Genomic DNA, 16,654 nt, shown 5'->3' on the forward strand with positions numbered 1-16,654 from the left:
TTATTTAACTTATATAAAACATAAAAGGCTGTTTATATTAATGGTAATATGTAATAGTTTCTTACATGTATATAATATATAATGCTTATGTAGCTTAAATATTTCTAGCTCTTCAAATATTGGATATATCTTTATTGTGAAAACTACTTTCTTACAGTATCTTGAAATTAGAGTTCATTATTCTGATCTATAATCATGCTCTTAGATTGACACATACTAGTGGATATAGTTTTCTATAATTCTTAGTACTAGGAGTTGGATACAGAAGAAAATGCTCTTAAAACTTAAGCCACAGGGCAGTGGAAAGCATTGCTGCTGCATTCTTTACTGAAAATATTTAACCATAAATATGTATTACTTTTGTACTTATTTTTAAATAGCTAGAAAATTATGTATCACAGAAATGCAAATTAAGTAAAGAGTAGAGGATGTACTTTTATTTAACAAAAAAGAATTCATAAAATAAATTTCTTCTAAGTAAGATCCAACCCTTTCTCCTAGATTATGAGAAATTACTATCTATAGTTGTGGTATAGTTAATCACGTAAGGTTTCAAATGCACCAACCCAAACTTATTAGAAATACACAGAGATTTTTTTTTTTTTTTTTTTTTTTTTGGTTTTTCGAAACAGGGTTTCTCTGTGTAGCCCTGGCTGTCCTGGAACTAACTCTGTAGACCAGGCTGGCCTCGAACTCAGAAATCTGCCTGCCCCTGCCTCCCAAGTGCTGGGATTAAAGGCGTGTGCCACCACCGCCCGGCATACACAGAGTTTTTAAAACAAAAGTAAATCCATAAATAGTGGTAAAGACATTTGTTTTATATATTAGTAAATAATTCTTTTGTTTGCTTTGGGGGTACACAGTACTAAACTAGCAAGCGCTCTGGTGTAGACTGTCAGCCTGGCCTCTCTAGTGAGTTCAGCTTGTCCCACATTTGGAGGTTGGCTGGATCAGCTGATCCCGATTGGTTTCTATGAAAACTCAGCTTTTCCATCTACTAGAGGCAGAGATTCAGAGAGGGTGAGCCAGTTGTGTGAATCGCTTTATAAGTCTCAGTTTGCATATTTGCTCAATGACAGGAGGGAGGTACATAGCCAAGCATCGGGAAGAGAATTATGTCCCTCCCAGTAAAAGGCACAAAAACAGATGGTAATCATCACTAAAGAAGAGAGACTGGTAATATAATTTAATATATTAAGTAAATAAAAGTGAGTCTAGAGAAAACCTTGAGTGTATTAATGAATAAAGATTCAATATCTGTATTCTGTGCTCAGTAAAGAGAATATATTGTTTTAGCAACTGATGGAAAACTTAATATTTGTTAATCATATAAAGCTCCTGAATTTTTTAAAGCCATATTTTCTACCTGTAACTCAGTTAAAGAACTATTTTAGAGGTGGTAACTCTAGAGAGTCACTATTTAGACATTAAAAATCGCTTCCCCAAATAATGATACAAGAGAGGCTGTCTCCCAGGTTATGAACAAGTGAGAGCTGGCTCAGCGTGAGCTCACAGAGACAAAGAGGCTGAAACATGTCCATTACCAATGAAATGACAGCACAGTATAGGTAGTACCTACATGGCAGGAAAATGTCACAAAGCAGGTAAAGATTTTCTTTCCTAACCATTGTAGTTGGAAGGAAAAAATAAACACTATTTCATTCTTCTCTCTGTGTGTCTCTGTTTTTCTCTCTCCCTCTCTCTCCCTCTTCTTCTCCCCCCCCCCCCCCCGTGTTCATCTTCAGTTATGGTCATTTGGAGGTCTCTCTCTGGTCTTCATGTCAGGATAGCTGTGGTGTTTCTACCATCAGTATATTCATTACTTATTTTTGTGGAAATATAACGTGTAAAGATTCTGTATTTCAGAAGATTTAAAATATAAACTTAAAAGACACAATGTAAATTGTTACGTCTCTGTACTTGGCCCATGTCCTGGTGTCTGTCTTCCTTTGGTTCTGTCCGACAGCTGCTGTCCTAGTTCTCCTTTTACATCCTCCTACCTTTAATTTTCATGGCTGTCTGCATGTTAGATGTCCTAAGATAATTAGGCTAAATAATAGATTGTAACTGTGTACATAAATTAAAATGGTTGGTAGCATTATAAACCTCAGTCAGGTTTGAAACAAGAAACTTAGGAAAATTTTCATTCTCCTGAATATGTTAATCTTTCCCTCTGACAGCACTATGCAGAAGCCAATGCTTATCTCCTATGTTGGTTTTATTAAATACTTTTTCTCCATATCATTGAAATCAGGAAGGAGACCGCTTAAGTGATGAGGATCTGTACAAGTTCCTTGCTGATATGAGAAGGCCGTCTTCCGTCTTACGGAGGCTGAGACCAATTACAGGTATTTTCAGATTTTGAGTGATACAGTAATTCTCACTGATAATTATTTGCTATTGTGTGTTCATTTTTCTATTTATCTGGCTCACACATCTTTTTGTGCTGGACACCTGCATGTTTTTTATCTCACTATCATGAACTAACAGCTTGGATTCAGGATCAGTACCATTGTTAACTGAGTTCTAAAATGAGAATGATGAATTATAATTGTGGCTTTAAAGTGAACTTGGAACAATAAATGTTTAAAAATGGGTTGCGTCACTGTTAGAGCAAACAGTCCAGAATAGAGCTGACCAGGAGCCTGCCAAACCCCATGACAGCATCTGAAGAGCCTGTCAAGCTGAAAACCAGCTCACTGCTCAAAACCTCTTCCAATCTGTGCTAGAGCCCCGTGCTGTCCTGGAACTTGTTCTGTAGGCCAGGGTGGCTTTGAACTCAGAGATCTGCCTGCCTCTCTGTTTTGCCTGTCAAGTGCTAGGATTAAAGCACAGCTTGCTGACTTGTTTTTTAGGTTCTTCACTCCCCGAATGGGGAGATAACATTTATTATTTTACATGTACTTATGCATGGAAAAGTCATTTTTAAAATTTGATAAATGAAATCATTTCTATATTTAAGTTTTTTTAATTTTGTTTTTGTTTTGTTTTTGAAGATGATGTTTCTCTGTGTAGCCCTGGCTGTCTTGAAACTTGCTCTGTAGACCAGGCTGGCCTCGAACTCAGAGAATCACCTGCCTCTGCCTCCCAAGTGCTGGGATTAAAGACGTGCGCCACCACTGATCAACTTATATCTAAGTTCTTAATAATTTGATATCTATACTGTTCATCCCAAATTTTTTACAAAATAATATTGAAATTCCTCTAAGAGCATTTTATCTGTGTTAGTCAACATTCTGTCGCCGTGACAGACTGCCTCAGATGAGAATAAACTACTTAATCAGCTTAAATGGAGGGAAGATGTAGTTTGGCCCATCTTCTCACAGCTTCCAGCCTTTAGTTGAGTGCTTTTCTTTGAGGCTAGAACACTTTAGTGAAACTACACAGGGTGGAGCAAAACTGCTTAGTTTGTGGTGCCCAGAGGAGGATGGGAGGAGGGAAGGCCCAGGGGACGCTCCTCAAGGGCATACTTCTAGTGCATGATTTCCTCCTCTAGGTCCTACCTCCGAAAATTTGCCATGCCCTAGCAGTGCCACATCTTGTGGAAAAGGCCTTTGGGAAGCACTTCAGACCCAAGTGTAGCCATCACAGAACGTTTATATTCACATTGACTTTATAATATATTTTCTGCAGCTCAGCTGAAGATAGACATTTCTCCTGCACCGGAAAATCCCCATTATTGCTTAACCCCAGAGCTGCTTCAGGTGAAGCTTTACCCCGACAGCCGAGTCAGGCCCACCAGAGAAATCTTAGAATTTCCTGCCAGGGATGTCTATGTTCCAAACACGACTTACAGGTAAGATACCCAATTTTGGTGAATTCTGGGATAAAATGTCATATATTCTATTATTAAAGTAGACTAGAATTAAACTTAAAAAAATCATATATATATAAAATTTTAGTTTTTCTAACTTCTACCTTCTACTTCTTACAGCACAATTAGTAATTGTCTTATATAATAAGCTCTTCCTGTGCCAGGTGTAGTGTTAACTACCTTACAAACTATCATGCTTATATTCTAGATATTTAAACTGAAGGACAGAGACATGTAAAACACTGTTTTTAAAACATGTAAAACTCACATCTTAGTCTGGTCCTGGCCAGGATTTAATTGCTGGCCAGTATTTAATTTGGGGGCTGTTTGATTAAAACATTTGAACTGCAAATTCATGTTTCCTCAAACTCTGAATGTTAGTAGAAGTTTGGTTCACACACAACATGATATCAGAAGCACATATATTAGATCTGTGTCAACATTAGCTCAGTATATACTATGTCAAGAGCAGTAAATTGTTATTACACACACAGCTTCTCTGGCTGTGTACCTGCAGCTTCAGGCTTTGCATTTGCATAGTCTGCATATGAATAACTCTCCTGCCCCCTTTTCTTCTAAGGTCATTTCTTGCCATTTCTATTGTGAAATCTATCAGGATAGCTCAGAGAGAATCTAAAGAGGCATTTGGGTTTTCTTCTAGAGTTTCACAGCTCCACCCGAGCAGTACCACTGACACTTCCCAAGTTCCTTAAGCTCAGTGTTTGGAATCAGAGGTTTTACTTCTTTCCTTACTTATATTTCATTTGGTCGACACATGATGTAGATTCTACTTTTAGAATGGACCTTTAGCCCAGTGCTGTTGCCAGTGTACCCCAGTGCAAGTTGCCATGTAGAGCAGCACTGTTAGGCAGAAATATTAGAAACAACGTGTAACTTAAAATTTTATAATTGCTGTATACTTATAATTAGGTGAAGATAATAATTTTAATTATAGTTGCTATATACTTATAATTGGATGAAAGTAAGAATTTTAATTATTTCACTTAATATAAATACCATAGAATACAAGAATAATATTTTTTTCCCTCTTACTGTTTTCAACATCTTGTGTATATTTTAGCCATACTTAAAATTCTTACTAGTTACACGTGGTTAGACACTTCCTTGTTGGCTGGCTGCTGATTTTGCTGTACCTCCCTTGGTGATTTTATTTCCATTCCTGTCTTAGTCAGTTCTTGACATTGTGCCTAATGAGATTTTACACAGTACAAACCAGACCTATACTAGTGGCTTCTAGTACAATTAGAAAATATATTTATTTCCTTACGATCGTGTATTAGACTGCATAATCTGTCCCCCATCTTTCTCTCATAATCTGGAATTCTTTGTTTCCTTACTTCATTTTCACCTCAGTGACCTTCAGTTTGTCCTTGAACAAAGCCAGTTTTGCCTAATAGTTCTCCATCAGACTCTTTGCATCTCTGCTTTTCCTCCTGTCTTCACTTGCTTCTTCACATGCTGCTTCCTGGAGGTTGTCACCTGCCTCACTGCTAAGGAGTCTGCTTCCCACTCCACCAGCTTTCTCCTTCCTATGCCATCACCTGGGTTCCGTGTATAATCATGCCAGTAGGTTTTCATCTGATTATACTTACTGTAAAGGGCAAGGACTCACGTTTTACAGATTATTGTACTTTCAGCATTTGTCCTAGAATATAGAAAGCATAATAAATATTTATTCAGTGAGATTGGTAGGTGAATGAGGCTTTGAGTCATGGATATAGCTGTGCTTTCTGGTGCCACTTTACTCTGGGTGACTTAGGGAAAGCTACATATTGGCTACTAAGTTTTTGTATTAATAAAATATAAGGCCCTTGAGCTGGAGAGATGGCTCAGTGGTTAAGAGCACTGACTGTTCTTCCAGAGGTCCTGAGTTCAATTTCCAGAAACCATATGGTGGCTGATAACCACCTGTAATAGGATCTGATGTCCTCTTCTGGTGTGTCTGAAGACAGCTACTCAGTGTACTCATATACATTAAATAAATAAATCTTTAAAAAAAGACACTTGCTTCTATTGGAACAGTTTAGAACACACATTATTCCATGTAATTTTTACTTGATGTGAGTGAATTCCTGGAGCTTACATCGTAAGAAGATGAAATGCAGGAAGAAATAAATAACACACACACACACACACGAATAAGAAGAGATTGCATAACTGAAGTGTATTGCATAATTCACAGGCCTTCTACTCTGCTGCTCACCTAGGAGAGGAGATTCTACAAAAGTTCCTACAATTTGTGTTTCTTCCTCTTACCTTTCCTTGAAGAATTTCAGAGTCAGAGAAAATAGTAATTAAGAACTTTGAGTTGTCTTTTCTTTCATGTTTCTGCTTATCACTATTACTTAATTACATTTTTAATAGTTTTTGAAAGAATTATATGAATATAAATTTCACAGGGTAAATTAGGGCTTAAAATTGAAGACAGATTTAAATTCTACTGTCAGCCTATCTCTGTGTTGACATCACTTCCAGGTTAAGTCTGTTCTTGTGTTTTGTGTCAGTGTTAGTTTGTGTGGGTTCATGATTATTGCATAACTTTCACAATTGAACCATGTAGATGACCATAGATTTTATTCTTTTGTTTTCTGCAGCTTGTTGTTTTTTCTAAAACAGTTATATTATCTTGTCCCTACGCTCTATGTTTTCCCATTAAAACTTGCTGGCATATCAGGCAGTGCAGTGCAGAACAGCAGCTGGCTGACCCTCTCCTGTCTTGGGGCTGTGTACACTGGACGTTCTTTAAGCCTACCAGAATGGCTGTGTGTAGTTTTTGTCTAGAAGCTGGATTACCATTATTCTATAGATTCTCTACGATTACTTACTATTATCTAGACATTATTTACTACTATTAATTATCCATTATTTACCATTATTCTAAACGGAATCACATTTTCCATATTGTTCTTTCTGGGTGTATTTATTTTACTGAAAACTTTCAGTGTCTTTTTAAGTATGATGTATGGAAGGTACTTTTAAAAATGTATCTGATAGTGTTTTAATTTCATTCATTTCCTCAGTTTATTTTTGAGATGAAGTCTTATCAGGCTGTCCAGGATGGCCCCCTGTAGCTCCTGGGCCCAGGTGATCTCCTGCTCTGGCCTCTCTAGTCAACAATTACAGACACAGGTTTCCTCACTCGATGGTAGAATTTTTTGAATCTTTATCCCCAGATTGACAGTTTTGCTAGGTACAGGATTCTAAGATGTAAATCATTTTTGCTGGGATCTTGTGGCAGATCTCTTGCCTAAAAGTGCTGGTTTTAATTGTCTGATAATTGTGTTTGCAAACTTTTTGTATCTCATGTTCCTTCTAAAGACTTTTTCCAGTTATTTCCTTTATACCATGTTTTAAAATTTCATGTTGATACCATTTAGTGCTAGATGACAATTATTTAGTGCCATTTATTCTAATTATTTTCATTTAAATTATTTTATTCAGTTTTTCATAGAAGTCTTATAATCTACATAGTTTTGGTGGTGTTTTTCTGAATATGGAGAAACATCAGGCTGAGAGTAAGAGATTTATTTGATCTGAAATCTAGGCATTGCTTCATTTTCCACAGCCTTCATGCTAAAGCACAAAGACTATCCAACATATATAATTGCATATTATGGATAAAATTAAATATTCTCATTTCTGAATTGTTGTTTGATATATATTAAAGCAGGTTAGGTTAATTTTATCTTATACTTTTGCCTCAAAATCTGAATCATCATTTTCTATAATTTTTAATGTATTACAGTAGATATGATATAATGATATAAATGACATATAGAGAATCATATCTAGGAATTAATAGGAATTAATTAGGAGCACTTGAGAAAATTATTTTATAGAAGCTGAATGTGGTTGAGTGCAGGGCTCCCCAAGTGAGGAAAACCTTATCCAGTGAGGCTTTTAAGTGTCTGTCCAGTTTTAATGTTGATAATGTTTATACTCTCCTGAAGGGAATTACAAGTAGATGCATCATGCACATGTGGTGCATATACATTTATGTACATTGTTCTCGTGTGTGTGTGTGTGTGTGTGTGTGTGTGTATGTGTGTGTGTGTGTGTGTATTCATACATGGGTCTGGAGTTCTAAACTTGAGTGTGTCTTCCTCCAACACTCTCCACTCTATGTATTGAGGCAGGGTCTCTCACTGAACCCGAGTTCTCTGATTCTGGTTAATTTAGCTAGCCAAATTGCCCTGGGGGTCTCCTTTCTCTGTTTCCCAATTGGTGGGAGTGTAGGCTACCATCATGCCGTCTTAGCTTTTTTGAGGGTCTGGAGATACGAACTTAGACTCTCAAGTTTGCTACCAGTCAGCTCTCCAGGCCAAGTTTAGTATTTTCAATCAGAATAAATTAGCTTCAGATTAGAGTTTTGTTTAACTCAGTATATGATTCATAAGGAACTGATGTTGATAGACTATAAATTGTTATATAGGATGTTCAAATTTCTACATTTCCTAGTTTCTTGAGCTTTTGAATGATGCATCATTTGGTTAAGAAAGAAATTATTAATTTCCTGGTATAAGAATATCTTCAGGGAATTAAAGAAGATTAATTACATTGAAACACAGAAGTAGGAGAGTAGCTATGGGGGCACACGTGGCCCAGTGCTATGTGGGGGATGCCTCAGTGGACTCTAACCCCCTGCAGATACCCAGGTTCTCAACAGACTATGGCTCCCTGGAGCACAAGGAACAAGCTCTCTGAAGCACATGCAGGGATTTGAACAGGAGTGCTGACTGTTTCAGAGGAGGAAGCAGAGGGAACAGAAGGAGGCGCGGGTAGCCCACTGCTAGGGAGATGGAGAGGTGGGCTCTGAGGTGGCCCTGTAGGGGTTACCTGCCAGCCTGTGGATTTATCTGTGAAGTAAAGGCCTTGGGTCACAAGCCTAAAAAACAAACAAACAAACAAAACCACAGAAGTAGAATTGTGGTTATTATCCTTGGTTGGCTTTTTTCTATTTTGTTGCTCAAAAGTTTCTCTTGGCCAGGCATGGTAACACAGGCCTTTAATTCCATCACTGTGGAGTTAGAAACAGATCTCTGTGAGATCAAAGCCATTCTGGTTTGCATAGTGAGTTCCAGGACATAGAGACCCCGATTCAATCCCCTGCCTCTAAAGTTTCTCTTTATGAAAAACTACATTTATTATAAAACTACTTAAGAGACAGTTACAAAATTATAAAAAGAAATAATTTTTTGTGTGATTTGAGATGGTATAAGTGTCTGTTTAACTTTTAAAAATTTGGGAGAATGGTTCCTATAACAAGTATTTTATGACCATATGTAGTTTTAAGTAATTATTAAAATTAAGATTGACTGACTTTCCTTCCCTTGACATAGGAAAAGGAAATCTCATATGTCCTAGGAGATCATGTGTTGCATGACCTCAAAGAGATTGGTTTGAAAAGTATGATGATACTGGATTTTAGAGGCATAAATAGGTAAAAAGATGTTTTTTAAAAGGTGGTGCTGGTGATATAGCTCACTGAGTGAAGGTTCTTACTAGATAAGCCTGGTGACCAAAGTTTTGTTCTCTAGAAGCCATGGTGGAAGGAAGGAGCAAATTGTACATGTCTGTCTTTTGAATTCTACGTGTGGGCCATGCATATGCCCCCTCCCCATGATAAATAAAATATAAGATGTTAAGCAAAACTATAAAAGCTAGCATTGTCCAGTTTTGTGTTTTTCCTTGGACCTTTAGTGTTCATGAGACTGATAACCACGTGTGTATTGCTGAGAGAGGATGTTGGTTGGTATTTAGCCCAGAACTGAGGATTCTTTCATCTCTGCTTCTCAAGTTGGAGGTATAGGTAGACTGTCACAGTTCATGACAGACTTTTCCTATGTAGCCGGTCAGCTTGGTTTGACTAGAGTTAACTCAGGAGAGTCAAGTCTTAAAAATCCTTTTTGGTGGTAGCAATAAAGAATTGGAAGGCATAGAACTAATAATCCAGATAAATGAGGTTTACCTCAAATGATTTCATATGCTATCTCAGGGTCATATGAAAGACTCTGCAGTTGTTACATTAGGATAAACAGTGAGCCCTTTCCTACTGGGATTTTATTAAGTGTTTGTAATCACTTGGAAGTTAGAGAGATTCCTTGCAACACTGCTTGTGTTCCAGATTATGTCTTGATTACTACTGTAGCTTTTTGATTTGTACTAGATCAAGGTACATTTTTTTTTCAACACAGAGTTTCTCTGTATAGCCCCGGCTGTCCTGGAACTCACTCACTCTGTAGACCAGGCTGGCCTCGAACTCAAAAATCTACCTGCCTCTGCCTCCCAAGTGCTGGGATTAAAGGCATGCGTCACCACTGCCCAGCGATCAAGGTACATCTGATTGAGCAAATCTTTCCCTTTTATTGACATCTGCTTTTTTGAGACATGTCCACATAGCACATGATATTCTTGGCAGACTGCCAAGAGCTGCCCTCTTTCCCAACAATAGTCTCAGTTGTGATTGCCTGTTGAAGTTTTGTATCTTTGGTTTTCTATTGAGTTCTCTCTCTCTCTCTCTCTCTCTCTCTCTCTCTCTCTCTGTCAAGTGTGGCTAGTAAATGTAGTGTAACTAAGTCTTTAAGAGACTGTGACAAATATCAGTGTGAGATCAAAGTAAAAGCAAGCAGTTTGCATGATTTTGCCCTTTGCAGTTGGTAAGATGGACCCTCCTCTTCATAAATATCAGTGATTTCATTGTCTGTGAACTGATCTAAATGCAGTTTTAAATGATCTGTTATATGAAATTCCAGATACACACACACATACCAATAGATAATGAGCATGCTTCTGTGACAGATAAGGTCTACAGTAGCCACAATAACAAATGTTAATTTTAAAATCTACTTTCATACAAGGTGTAGAAGAGAGAATCTCAGTCATAGAAGATACCATAGAAGATATTGACACAACAGTTAAAGACCCACAACAGTTAAAGAAAATACAAAGTGTTAAAAGCTCCTAACCCAAAATACCAGGAAATTCAGGACACAATGAAAAGATCAAACCTGAGAATAATAGGAATAGAAGAGAGCAAAGATTCCCAACTTAAAGGGCCAGAAAACATCTTCAACAAAATCACAGAAGAAAATTTCCCTAACCTAAAGAAAGATATGGCTATAAAAGCACACAAAGCCTACAGAACTCCAAATAGATTGGACCAGAAAAGAAATTGCTCCTACCACATAATAGTCAAAACACTAAATGCAGAGGACAAAGAAAAAAATATTAAAAACTGTAAGGGAAAAAAAGCCAAGTAACATATAAAGGCAGACATATCAGAATTACTCCAGACTTCTCAACAGAGACTCTAAAAGCCAGAAGGTCATGGACAGATGCCATCCAGACCCTAAGAGAATACTTTGAATTGTAAATTATGAGTTTGACCTTGAATTGTTTGATACACTTATAATGTACTAATCACACTTTCCTCTGTTTTATTTCAAGTCAGACTGGGTCAGTCTGAACACATGGGGATCATGTGATACTTGCTTCTTATAGCTCATCTTTGTATTATGGTAGATCTCCCTTTGCAGAGCAAATTTTAATTGGTTTTTTGTGTATATGTAAATCCTATGATCTTACTTTTTTAGAATAATAGTTTAAAATGCATAAAATACATTGATTAATAAAAGAAACCAATTAAATTAAAGTGATCAAGATATTAGTTATATTCCTTATGAATTAAACTAAAACATTCTGTCCTCAGATATAATAAAAAAAAACTTGTTTTCTAAGCAGTATTTTGAGATAGCCATAATAATTGAGATATAAAAATATGTGTGCTTTTTCAATATCAGAGTTCTTACATATTGCTAATACTACTGTGGTTCATTTTCTACATTTTTTATTTCATATGAGTGGTACGGAAAATTAATAAAACCTATAGAACCTATAGAAATAGTTGAGAGGCCATTTTTTTTGCACTTTCATATTGCCACTCAAGTGTTTTTAAAACGTCAAGGTGGTAGTCCTTTTATCCCAGGTTCCTAAGGGAGAGTGAATGTTCCAGAAATAAGAGCAGCTTGAAAAAGTTTTATTCATTTACCCTAAAAAGTAAAGTATTTCTTTGGGCAGTATTTGAAAGGAGTTTGAACAGTGATAACCTAAGATCCAGTTTTTAAAAGTATGTGCATGTATTTAAACACTATTTTAAGACAATTTATGACAACCCAGTGAGGCAGGTTTGGCAGGTGCCTATTCCTGTGTGTGGAATTGAAGACTGAAACTTGGTTGTTTCTCTGAAGATAACCAGCAACAATTCTATACTGTTAAGGTTGTTTATTGCTAATTCAATAAACTAGTCATTTTTATGTGTGTTACTACCTTAGAGCATTTGAACTGTAGCAGTTTTTATGCTTAAGATCGAATTCTTTGTTATATTTTACATTTTCTAAAATTCAGTTGAAATATCACTTTATGAAGGTATAATGTGGAGACTTGTTAACTCCACTTTCATAACCTTGAACAGCACAGTTGAGATCAATTGAGTAATTTTGCCCTAGGTAATTTGCACCCACAGAGAATACTTTGGACTTTGCTAAAAGAGACAATTGTTTGATGACTCAGTTTTCAAAACTGCAGTGTTAGATAATCACTCAGTATGCACTCAGAAGTGCATTGTTTGTGGGTGTTAGTGATGCAGAAAAAAAACAAAAAACGACCCAAGCCATAAGGTAATATATTATTCTGTACAGAAGGTAGAATATGTAGTAATATAAATTTTGAATAAGTTGTATAAAGTAGGATTTTAATAAATATTGGCTAATGAAAACATAGCTACTAACATTTGAGTAAACTGACTGCCAATTGCCTACTTTCTAGGAAGAAAGTAGCATGAAAATATGCTTGTTGTAGTATCAGAAAATGTGTAAATAGATTCTACAGCAGCAGGTGAGGCTAGGATGATGTGTGTATACTGGCCCTCATATTGGCTAAGAGTAGGCCCTAGGTGTGAGATTTTACAGTGATCCCCTGAGTTCAGATAGATGAAGATATAATGCTCTGAGCCTTTTGATTTTTGTTTTTGAATTACTATTATAATCTGCTAGGTTTCCTGTTTGTCTATGCAATGCTGCCATTTGAGGGCTGGAGATACAAGTGCTGCATCATTCAAAGAGGTAACAAGCCACCGTTTACCACATCTGTGGAAGAAGGAAGATGGCTGTATCTCAGAATACTTCCTGTCCAATCAGGAAGGGAGTGAGGAACTGTGGACAGAGAGAATTAATTTGGGAAATGCTTACAGGATGTTTTAAAGTATGTACATTTTTATTTCAAAAGAGCAATGTTTTGTTGGGGAAAATTGTTAAACGAAGGAGCCAGGCCTGATGATGCACACATGCAATCCCTGACCTTAGGAAGTGGAGAAAGGCATGTTTGAGGCCAGCTGGGCTGCCTGGTCCCTGACTCAAAAACTTGAAAGAGATAATTGGGGTCAGGTTCCAGGGACCTTGGTTTGCTGGAAGGATTTGAATCTTGGTCTTTAGGCATGTGTTCTTCTAATATTCCCATGAACGCATAGCTGTAGGGCATTTGTACAATCCACAGAAGAAATGTGACTTATAGTCTAGGAACAGAATTTCTTAGATTTTTAGGGAACATAACTTTTTCTATGAAGACTGATTTATGGACTATGAGATATAACCAGTATGTAGTAAGAGCCCATGGTTTACTGGCAGGTCATTATCCTTTATCTCTAAAATCTTTTAAAAGAATATATTTCTTTTTTTTTAAAAGATGTATTTATTTTATGCATATGAATACACTGTAGCTATATTTGGACATACCAGAAGAGGGTATCAGATCCCATTACAGATGGTTGTGAGCCACCATGTGGTTGCTGGGAATTGAACTCAGGACCTCTGGAAGAGCAGTCAGTGCTCTTAACCTCTGAGCCATCCCTCCAGGCCCCAAAAGGATATATTTCAATTGTTCTCAGCTGTCGTATTTCTATAGTAGACAACCATAAACAAAACAGGTACTATGACATTATTGTAAACTTGTGTGACTGAGTGGGAAATAGGATTACTGGGCTAGGAGTAGGTGAGGCTAAGGGCAATCCTTGAGGAGAAAGTTATCTAAAGAAGACTTCAGAAGATACAAGAAAGTGTGTTTACAAATTCAAGTAAAAAAAAAAAAAAAAAAAAAAAACATTCTCTACGTGCCAGACTCCCTGTGACTTAGAGCCTGGTAGTGATGTTGGTGGTTATCAAAGTTAGAAGGGTATGAAGTCTAGAGGGAAAGGGGAAGGATTTGGAAAGGGCTGGGCTGCTGTTTGATGTATCTATAGGATAGCAGAGGGGGAGCAGTGAGTGAGCAATGTGAGGAGGAGATATGAACAAAGATGATGGGTGGAATATATAGAGCTGGGAAATGTATCCATGGAAAACAGAGCCCATGGAAGGAGACGGAAGGTTTGAGGACATTTATAAGGATTGTATTGGGGCTGGGGAGCTGGCTCCGTCAGTAAAGTGCCCATTGCATAAGCATGAGGAGCCGAGTTTACATCCCCATCATCTACTGCATAAATCCAGGCATGGCAGGGCTCCTCTTGTTACCTCGTTCATGCCTGGTGCCAGAGACAGGTAGATTTGTAGAGCTGTTTGGCCAGCTGACCTACTGAATTCATAAGCCTTAGGTTCAGTGAGAGACCTCTATAGTAAAAACAATCAGTGGAGAGTGATTGAGGAAGAGAACCACACAGACCTCTGACCTTTGAATGTGTGCACACATACACATGCATGCACTCCTCTATGAACATGCACATATTTCCCCTCTTACACACAGGCCTCCTTCCCCTACAGGAAAGGTCGTGTCAACCCATGGAGATAAGAGGATCGGTGGAAGGACAGGCTATAAAGATGGAGCCAAGGGAGGGGTAAGACATGCTGAGTGCAGTGGTGGTGGAATGCAATTAGTAATAATTACTAGAGAGAGAGAGAAGGGAAAGTGGCTTGGACAAGTTCCACTGGGTTAGACAACTGTGGGTCTCCACCCAGAGAATCTAGGACAGGACAACTGTGAAATGTACAGAAGAAACCTTTCTGTTACCAAAATAATCTCTCAATCTGAGCAGTCTATGAGAAAAAAAAAATCAATTTGGTACTTCTTTCTAAAAGGAACAAAACAAACTACATGAGAATGAGAATATAAGAAAACAAAACTCGAAAGCAGCTAGAAGCACCTGCTGTGCTGCACAGTTACTTTGTTTTCCCAAGTTTCTGGGTTTTTTTTTTTTTTTTTTTTTTTTCAGGAATCCATCTTGGCATTTAGATGTAAAACTCAGTAAACTTTCAGCAAGTTAGATTGTAGCTCTGAAAACTGTAGCTTTTTCTTGTCTTTATTCTTTTGTATTTTTCTGTAGAAAAAAAAGGATCCACATAGACCTATATGTATCTCCTATATGTGATTTTAATAATAATAACTAAATAATGCTGGATATTGATTGAGGTGAGTCACATTATAACTGGATATGACCTGTCCTTAAAAACTTGATTTAACTCAAAATTTTCTTTGGTTTTTTTTTTTTTTTTTTTTTAAGATATATTTTTTGGACAGGCTGGAGGGATGGCTCAGTGGATGAGAGCACTGGCTGCTCTTCCATAGGACCCAGGTTCAATTCCCAGCACCCAATGGCAGGTCACAACTGTCTGTAACTGCAGTTCTAGAGGCTCCACACCCTCATACATGCACACAGGCACCAATGCACGTGAAATTTTAAAAAATAAAATACATGTCTGTGTATATGACTTGTGTCTGTGTGCCTGTGAAGTAGAGGGAAGGCATTGGAGCCACTGAAGCTGGAGGTACAGGTTAGCCCCCAGTGTGGGTACTAGAAACCAAACTTAGGTCTTCTGGAAGAGTAACAGGTGTTCTTATAGCCATTGAGTGAAAAACTGATTTGAAACACTGCTGACAGCTGATGTCATGATAGATACTTGAATCTGGCAATCCTTAGAGAGTTAAAGTTTGAATTACTTTTTAGAAGCAATCATATGCTTATTGTCTATGAAATTTTAAACATACATGCCTATTAGGCTTTAAAATATTTGAGAAGGTATTATGATTATTAAGACTACTTAAAAACACAAAATGTTAGATCCACATCCTGCCCAGGGATAAGAAATTCTGATTAGGCTTCAATTAATGCTACAAAGATACTCATTCTTATTGTGTTCTAACAGATGTCACTTAAAATGTCAGAGTATTAAGTGTTAAAATGTATAAAATATTCAAGGTGTAGATAAGCTAAGTATAATGAAGTTATTCTTAGCATATCTTGACCCTGAAGAGTCAGCACAGCACAGTGACCTGGATCTACTGTGTTGGTAGACACAGAGCCTAGTACAGATATATTGTTGCCCTCAGCTTTCTTATGTGCCGTCCTTAAAAACTGTTTACTCCAGATTATGTTGTAGCAAAATGAAGCATAATTTTGAAAGTTCCTATTACAGATACATATTCTAAATAGTCTGGACTTAATTTTGAAACTAGTAATATAGCATGTGAGAATTATAAAATACTACTTTTTGAAGTTTACCATGAACTTTTTTTTAATTGAAATTTTAAGGTTTTTAATTTAAGAATGATTTAGAATTTACCCATTGGTTATGATTTAGATTGCAACCATTGTTTTTGTAATTTTGGTTTTCTGTTTTGTTTGTTTTTGTGGTTTCATTTTGTGTTGTTTTGTTTTGTTGTGGCAAAGTTACTGTCTGTATCTCTGGCTGGACTGCAGCATACTCTGTAAACCACACTGGCCTCAGAGTCAGAGATCTGTCCTGCCTCTCCTTCCAGAAACCTGGGGAGGCATGCACC

At 37.1% G+C, this 16,654-nt stretch overlaps 1 protein-coding gene across 7 annotated transcripts in view; it reads left to right on the forward strand.

The window, feature by feature from the left end:
• Positions 1–16,654, forward strand: part of Dock7 (dedicator of cytokinesis 7) — a 190,758-nt gene that overhangs the window by 65,351 nt on the left and 108,753 nt on the right. For all 7 annotated transcript variants that reach the window (XM_076934628.1, XM_076934627.1, XM_034502690.2 and 4 more), the window contains exons 13-14: positions 2,255–2,348; positions 3,634–3,796. In XM_076934628.1, the coding sequence (XP_076790743.1) occupies positions 2,255–2,348; positions 3,634–3,796 (257 nt within the window). The remainder of the gene's footprint in view (positions 1–2,254; positions 2,349–3,633; positions 3,797–16,654) is intronic.

Source organism: Arvicanthis niloticus, chromosome 5, assembly GCF_011762505.2.
Source record: "Arvicanthis niloticus isolate mArvNil1 chromosome 5, mArvNil1.pat.X, whole genome shotgun sequence".
Lineage (NCBI taxonomy): Eukaryota > Metazoa > Chordata > Mammalia > Rodentia > Muridae > Arvicanthis > Arvicanthis niloticus.